We start from the raw sequence: 8,436 nt of genomic DNA on the forward strand, positions 1-8,436 counted from the left end.
GGAATGATTTCAAGCAATAATATTTTAATCCCATATTCCACTTCTTGGGCTTGTGGGGGTATCCTACTCCTGCTTATGTGGCCTGATCAGCAGGCCATACAAGTTTGTGTGTGATTCATGTAACAACAACAAAAAAGAATCTTACAGCTAAAACATGCACATGACAAAATAACCCAATACAATAAGTGCAGACTGTAATCTGTGAAGGATAAATGAAGGTAATTGGTAAGTGTTGGAGCTTTTTATTTCATGCTAAAACCATCAGCGCCTCTCTGTGGTCAACCTGCCAAACAGCAAGAGGCTGATTCTCTGGCAAATGGTACATTTGCATCTTACAAATGGGCACACCCTAAATTGACATTCAATACAAAACAGTGACTTTTCTAGACAAACTGAAGATCAGAACACATGTCAGATATCTAATGCTTTTTGTTTTTCTAAAAGTAAAATAACCATTACAACTCATTTAAACCTGTGATGTAAATCTGATGCTTTTTGGTGGAAAATAAGCATGTCAACAAGAAGCACCAAGGACATCAAAGAGGGCCCTCCAAATATATTTCCACCTGAAGGCTTGTAATAATACTCTTTCTTACTGTAACAGTTATACACCATTCAGTACTGCAGCTTCCTTTGATTTTACAGTGCAATCCCCGATGAACTGCATAGAAGCATTAATGAGGTTTTAGTTAGATTTTACAGAGTAGCATCATCTAATATAAAGTTGCAAAGTGACACTGGATCTTTGGTTTAAGTCAAAAAAGAAAAGATGAAGCAACTTCCTAAATAGTTCATCATTCTAACAGTACATTAGTATAATAATACGTTCATTTAAATACTTCAAAGGTGGTTATAACCTTTTTGACCTCGTTTGTAAAACTTGCTACAAAAACATGCAGATTGACATATTAATATCCAACTCATAGAATGGAGCTACTACGTCTTGAAAACTACTTTCATTTGAAGAGTAAAAACACATACGAAACACGTGTAAAAGACTACAAATGATTAACATGTCCTTTAATAGAGGAAGGCAAAATTCCAGCTTCCTATATATGTTAAGAGCTATTTGTTTGCATAGTGTAAGAAAGAGTTGCTTTTTAAGAATCAACCCTGTCAATAGAGATCGTTAAGATCTTCACAGCCTGGTTGTTCAGCCTTTGGCATTGCTGTGACTTCATGTCCTTGACCTTCTGTCTTGAAATTCTACATCTGGTTTTCATTGTATTGCGGGCTGGAGTACTGCTCCTGCATTGCTCCAGCTGCAGCACCCATGGCAGCCTGCTGGGCTGCTGCTTGGACATGAGGGTTCTTCCAGGCTCCAGTGGACCATTCCTCCTGAGCTTTAGTCATGCTAGCCCCACTGCCCCGGTAGAAATTATGGATCTGCATTCAAAGTGGAATAACAAGTCATTATCAAGAAGCAATTATAGACTAAAAGTAAAGTAGGTTTAATTACTTAAGTTGATGCTGACATAGATTAGATACTTTATTTCCTAATCCTTAATTCTGTAGACCTAAACCATTTGTATAGTGCTGTAGATACTTAAAAGGATTCTCATTTTAGTGGTAAACCCAACAGTGCTGCTCTGCAGGAATGAATAAAATTAATCAAATTTCTGGAATGAACATGGCCTTGAAGCTACAGATAAATAATTTTTGAAAAATTCAATTTAATAGAATTAGCCTTTATAAGAAATACCTATCTACTTTCTTCCCTTGAAGTAATGCACCAGTAAAAGTCTTACCCTGGTGAGTGCAATGAAGGACAGACAGGCCACAGCAGTGAACATGATTGTAGGGACCAGCATGATCAGTGCGATCAAAATATTATAGCTGAAAAAGGAGATAGTAGCCAACCAACCACTGAAAAAGATAGAAAGGACCATTACGGCAATGAAAAAAAGAGGATTTAATTTTAGAATCTTAACGCTACAGGAATCTGCTATTGGACTGACTCATATTACCACTGAACATCAGGCTGTCAAATGGCAATGATTTTGTAGACTTTAAATACTTTAGTATAAAGTTTAAAAGTTTTATAGCTTATGCATGAGGGTATGGAATTGCACATGGTGACATTTATAAACTTTATGGAGACTGTCATAATATTAATTTGTGATCATCAGCTTGAGTAAGGTGACATTTTGAGGATTGCTTTAACAGCCTCTCAAAATCTAATAACAGGACTATCATAAAAGTTATACGAGGGCCATATCTGATGGTCCATCACTGTCATGTTAATGAAAGCAACAAAGTCTTCAAAAATACATCTCAACTAACCTGAACTTAAACTATTTATGCACCTAAAACACACTTGTTGGGATTAACTGTTTGTTTAATTTTTGTGCTTGTTTTTTGACATATTAAACAATGTCCAATTTTAATGTTCAGATTTATTTGCACAGCAATTGATCAAACATGCACGTATGCTGGTAAAAATGTCTGCCAAACTGTCTGTGGCATTTGTGTAATACCATTTATTGTTTTAGAATTAAGTTTAAATTGTTTTAGTGTCAGAACAGTTAACTATACAAAATATAATTGTAATTTTCATAACAAATATCTGAATAGATTAATAAACACAAAAATATGCCTTTCCAAATTTGAACATTGTAAGTCAAATGTAAACAAATTAGATATACAGTATATGACATATATAAGTAGTAGTATATAAGTTTATAGTTTACTGTGACTCTGAAGAGGATAACGCTCCAGAAACAATATATTGTTTGACCGACATTGTCATAGTGCTTCAGTCCTCCTGGTACTTCTGTCAGTCTTTCTCACTCTCCACCTTGGTGCGCTCTCTCTCTCTGTTTGTGTGTGTGTGTGTGTGTGTGTGTGTGTGTGTGTGGTAACAACACCTTACCTTTCAGAGGTGTGATCCTCTTAGGCCCCGCCCTCCAGCCTGGCACACCTGTAGTAATCAACTCACCTACTACTCATCTGGTGATCAGTCAGCTCCCTTCAAATACTGAGAAAATTCCTTCAGTAGAGGTAGATACTCACTCCTGTTCTGTAAGTTTATCAGCTGGGTCCTTGTGTGTTTCTCTTCTTTCAAGGAGTCTTCTCTGTTTTCCTCAAAGAGGATTTTTCCGTGTGAGTGTGAACTGTTTTGCTATCGAGTCTAAAGACAGTGAAATCTATCTGACCATCGGCTTGTATACTGTGCATAGGATCTGTGGAGGTTCCACAGAAAGACACTGTAACACATCACTGTAAATCATGGGTGTCCAACTCCAGGCCTCAAAGGACCGGTGTCCTGCAGGTTGTAGATGTGTCCTTGATCCAACACAGCTGATTTAAATGGCTAAATTACCTCCTCAGCATGTCTTGAAAGTCTCCAGAAGCCTGGTAATGAACTAATCATTTGATTCAGGTGTCTTGACCCAGGTTGGTCACCCCTGCTGAAAATAAATTCACGAACTGCATTCTAAGTCTGCGTTTGGGTCCCGTCTGCTCTTTGAGTATGACAGGCATGTTTGGGTTTGTAACCTTCGTTAGGGTTACCATTAAGCCAACAACCCAAAACATGTTAAACAAAAAATAGTTATTAATTTATATTAGAAGTGTTGCTGGAGCTTTATTCTCTTCAGACGTTATACTCTTCTCTGCACCTTGAAAGTAAGTGAAGTTGTGCCTGACACTTCTGCCCAGTCTTACCATACTCCCCATCCTGGGATGCCTATGCTTTGGATGACACTAATCCCAACTTGAGCCATGAACACAAAGAAGAAGATCATGAAGTTGAAAGAGCTGTCACTCCTGTGAAGAATACAAAAAAAAAAGACTATTAAGCAGTTACATCTGTGAAGCTAAATTTAGTGCTATATACTGTATGTCTACATGTTGCATCATCTACTGTTTTAACCAAAGACAGTTTCCCCTACTCGACATCAACATCTCTCTTGGCAGCCCAGTCAGCAACTACATGCTGCTGCCATGTAGTGTGTCAGCGCATGAGACAATATATTCATGTCAGCAGAGCATATGAAAATTGCACTACCCTTCAGCGAAAGGTTAGAGAATGTTCTGAGTGTCCTTCTGTCCCTGAAGGGACATTTATCCCTGTTGCTACTCAGCACTTTACAAAAATGGAGGACAAATTAGCTTAAAGACAAAACAAGAGCAGACCACTATTTTAGATGTGTATTCAGCTTCGTTAGCATTTAATCTATGTAAGACTCAGAGTGAGTTTGTTTTATGTTTGTTTTCTGTCATATTTAACAATGTCCAATTTTCATGTTCATAAATGAAAGAGTATATATACATTTTTCCATCTTATAAACAATTTATGAAAGGTTCATGTACTGCAAATGCTAACTGTTTCTATGGAATAGTGTGTTGAAGTGACCCAGGGAGCTATCCACAACTGGAAAATTCTTTCTTTCCCTGTGAATCGTGACATAGATGGATCTTGAGCTGCCTTGTCAGAGTTGGGTCCTTACCCAGAGGGGTTAAATTTCATGTCCTTTTCCTGTTTATATGAAAAGACATCTGTACCTCTCATTTAAAGCTGCATCTCAAAGACTTCTCTTAATTTTGGGCTAAAAACAACAACAACCATGAACTATTTTTGTGTGAAACTATAACACATAATATTTAAAAGGTCTTAATACTATGACATCTAAAACATAACACAACAACTTCATTCCAACTAACATAGTTAAAAACAGTGCTTGGTATTATTGTATTACTTCATGTTTGACTTACTTGAAGGCCTTGTAGATGGGCCTGAACCAGCAGACATATGAGCAAGGAGTGAACATGAGGACCCAGATGATGGCCATGCCAAAGTTTGTCACACCACCTCCACCAAACATCCAAGCAAAGCAGCCAAAAAGATTCACAACAAGTGTGGCACTGTTAACTGTAAGAACACAACAACAACAACAACAACAACAATAACAACAAATCAAGCATTGATGCAAAAGAAAAAGCCCTAAAAAACACCTGTCTGATACATAAACATGCATAACTATGGACCAGTTTGGAAAAGTAAAGAGGAGACAGCCACAAATAACTTTTTAGCTGAAGTCATTTTCTATTACCAACACTTGGCTCCATTTCAGCCTCTGCATTCACATTCCAGTTTTGGTTTTTAAACTAAACAAGAACTCTATGTCAGTTTCAAATGTTGGTCTTTGGGGAAATTTTGAAAAACTTTACAAGAAAAAGAGAAAAAAGTGAAGCACTGCACAGGTGGCACATGACAGCTATTTGGAAAACACTTTCCCCAATGCACAGCACAGCAAAATTCCTGTTAGCTTAGAATGATTTTCACAAATTAAATGAAGAAAAAGTACTCGAGCACAAAAATAACAAGCCGTGTGTGCATCATGGCAGAAGGCAAAAATCTGAGCAGATTGGGACTTTCAATACCTGCTTATGTTTATCTTTTTTTTTTAAGTCGCACGCAAAAAGAAATTTAGAGCAATTATAAATTCTTCAGTGTGACAGATGCATATTTCCTGCTATAACATTTTCTTTAAAAAATAGCACCTAAAAGGTAAATATTTAAAGAATATAATGTTTGTAAATCATTTAAAACATGTATTTCTTTCTGCAATACACAAAAAATCATCTCAAATGCTGAAACTAATTGATTGGTTTTGTTTTTGTAATACTGATTTTAGAACTTGTTTTAAATTTATTGTATCACATTTCAAGACAGAGTCATGTTTACAACTGTGTTGCATCACCTCTTCTTTTAGCAGCAATCTCTTTAATGAGTTAGAGAGGCAGCGGAGACCAACCCTTGTAGCTTTCATAGCTACATGTTTTCACTATCTTGCCTGATGTCAGATTTCAGCTCCTCAAAAATGTGTGGTCTCCTTTATTGTATTTTTTGTTTCACAATGCACCAATTTTTTTCAGTGGGTGACAGATCTGAACTGCAGGCCTTCCCATACTGATTCTCAGCCTCGTCCCTTGTGGTCAAAAACTTCTCTGGATTCTCTTAATCTGTTTTCTTATATAATGCAATGATGATAAAGAAAATTATAAATTCTTTACAGTTTTCCCTTGAAAATGTCACAGTTAAACTATGTTTTTTAACCGTTTATATTCACAGTCTTTACTGGTGAATCCCTCCCTATCTTTACTTAAAACACTTACTGATTCTCATCTTACCCCTATCACAATATGGCCCTTTTGCCAAATCCCCAACTAACAAAATTCACTTCTGAACTTGTCTCATTTGACCAAAACTGTTTGCAAGTATTAACAATCTTGTTTCACCTTTAATACTTTTTACTGCGTATTGGTGTATTGCCCTGCTCCTTATAGCAGTTCTGACACTGACTCCTGTGTCAGTGATACATCATTTTTGAGCTCTTTCGCACCCTTCCTCCTGCCCTCAGTTCTCTTACATGAATTCATGAACAGGCAGGAAGTTTCAGAGTACAGCAATGTCGCAAACACCACTGTACTTCATGTTTATAGTGCAGTAAACTTTGATGAAACTGCTCCTGGCAAAGATTGTTCAACACAATTTTACTGTTACTGCTCTGCTCAAACCAAGGTCATCTGGTCAGTGCTGTGACTCATTAACAAATAAACCAGTCAGGACATTACAGCCACAGCCCATAAAAAATCTTCTTGGACCTAAAGGACCCTTGTAAACCACTGCCCTTCTGTTTCATAGTTGTTATCATCAGCTGATCACAGAGGATAAGACACTTTATGGGGCCTTCAGGAAAATTATTTTTTTCTGTTTTTCTGTTATAGCCAAGGTAGAAAAAAAGAGTTTCTCTCTTGAAACATAAGCTCGGAAGTTTGTATAGGAGTTGCATTTTCATGACAGCTTTGCATCATGACAATCAAAAAAATAACATATAACATATAACTTCAGTTTTATTCACTTACGCATCCACAGATGGTACATTTTCTTGCACATGCTGCGATGCTGTTCAGGGATCTCCTCAAAGTCTTGGTAGAAACACGGCTTGAGAGGAATGAATCCAGGCAGTGGGGGGAAATTTGGCTCTGCAATAAACAGTTCAATACCAGTTATAACACTAAATACATCCGGGTGAGTAATGTTTTAATTTTGACTTCAGTTCGTCACAGTTTATTTACTGACCGGCCATTGGGAAATACTGTAAAGCTTGCTGTTTCGAGTAATCCCTCTTTCAGACTTTTCAGCCTGTGAAGTTAGAAAACATTTCAGATTAATATAGTGTGTATAGCACTTTGCGTGTTTCAACTGCATGTCACTGGCAACGGAGGAAGTCCGGTGAAGGAATGGATTCTACATCGCTGCCACATAAACACAGTGTACTTTAGAGGAAGGAGAATGTTACAAATTCACGTCTCCGTCGACATTCTGCCGGTGTGTGTGCTCTCCCAGTCATGTCCCAGTGGTGCTGATAACACTTTAGTCCTTCCGGTTTAACAGAAACATAAATCAGGCAATCTGCCCCCAAACCCAGTGACGATCAACAAGCAAGCCGCATTTCATCGAATGAAATGTTCCAACACACATTCCGTGCACATGTATTTGAACTGCAGAGCCAGGAATTACGGATTCGGCAGGAAACATAATCTGCTTACCTCCTCCAGAGAGCAGCCGCTCCTCTCTTTAACGTGCTCTACAACCGAAGCTTCACCTTCGCTTTAAACAGATGAAATCCAATCGGACGGAATCTACAGGTAAACTGTTAAACTATTTCAAGACTTTGTTTTGCTCTGTATGACTACAGGAATCGATCCTAACTATGCTGTCTGTCGGCCAATCACCGTGCTTCAATCTGCTGTCACTTTGATTCAGACCAATGGCCTGATTACTCTAATCCTTGACGTTGTATTGTTGACCCAATCATTGTTTGGCTCTCTGTCCATGGTGCTGAACACGCTGCTAAAACAAAAGTGGCGTTAACCACCCTCCTCAGTATTTACAGTTGTCCTAAAGCAACTTGCAGACATTAATTGTGAACTGGAAACGTCTAATCAGGTCACACCTCTAATCACATCAGCAGTGGCGATGTTTAAAAATATATATATAATTGTACGCTGTTTAAGAAAAGAAAAAAAAGACAAGAGGGAATTCCTTCATAATGTAGAAATCCAGCTTTACCAAACTCTGCGTGGTGTAACACCACCATTCGGGACACTTTCCTTTCTAAACCTAAGCGTGAAGCTTGAGATAGTTGTTCGCCTAAACACTAAAATGATTTCAGCTCTCCAGGTGGGGGTGCTGTTTCACTGCAGGAACCGACACTGGAGGAAAACGATCTCTTCTATCTTTGCCTTCCAGGATACCTTTAAACTCTTTCCCAAGTAAAAGTATAGATAATTTCTCTATTTCTATATTTTGTTAGAAAAATGAGAAATAGGTACAGTGGTCTAACTCGGGTCTAAAGAAAAAGTGCAAACATACATACATACATTATATGAGAGCAGAGTGTGTATAATTGTAACGAGCTTGATCGC

General features: G+C 37.8%; 1 protein-coding gene across 2 annotated transcripts; it reads right to left on the reverse strand.

Annotated features, from left to right (window-relative positions):
• Positions 1 to 226: 226 nt before the first annotated feature.
• On the reverse strand, positions 227 to 7,739 carry scamp5b (secretory carrier membrane protein 5b). Of its 2 annotated transcripts, XM_004539617.2 has the most exons (7): positions 7,558 to 7,739; positions 7,088 to 7,150; positions 6,871 to 6,990; positions 4,717 to 4,873; positions 3,667 to 3,768; positions 1,749 to 1,866; positions 227 to 1,386 (listed from the first exon to the last, which is right to left on the reverse strand). In XM_004539617.2, the coding sequence occupies exons 2-7, from the start codon at positions 7,092 to 7,094 to the stop codon at positions 1,207 to 1,209; spliced, it is 684 nt and encodes a 227-aa protein (XP_004539674.1). In that variant the 5' UTR covers positions 7,095 to 7,150; positions 7,558 to 7,739; the 3' UTR covers positions 227 to 1,206. The 2 variants fall into 2 exon arrangements, with proteins under 2 accessions (XP_004539674.1, XP_004539675.1); XM_004539618.2 differs by lacking the exon at positions 7,088 to 7,150.
• Positions 7,740 to 8,436: the final 697 nt, after the last annotated feature.

Source organism: Maylandia zebra, linkage group LG1 (genome assembly GCF_041146795.1).
Source record: "Maylandia zebra isolate NMK-2024a linkage group LG1, Mzebra_GT3a, whole genome shotgun sequence".
Lineage (NCBI taxonomy): Eukaryota > Metazoa > Chordata > Actinopteri > Cichliformes > Cichlidae > Maylandia > Maylandia zebra.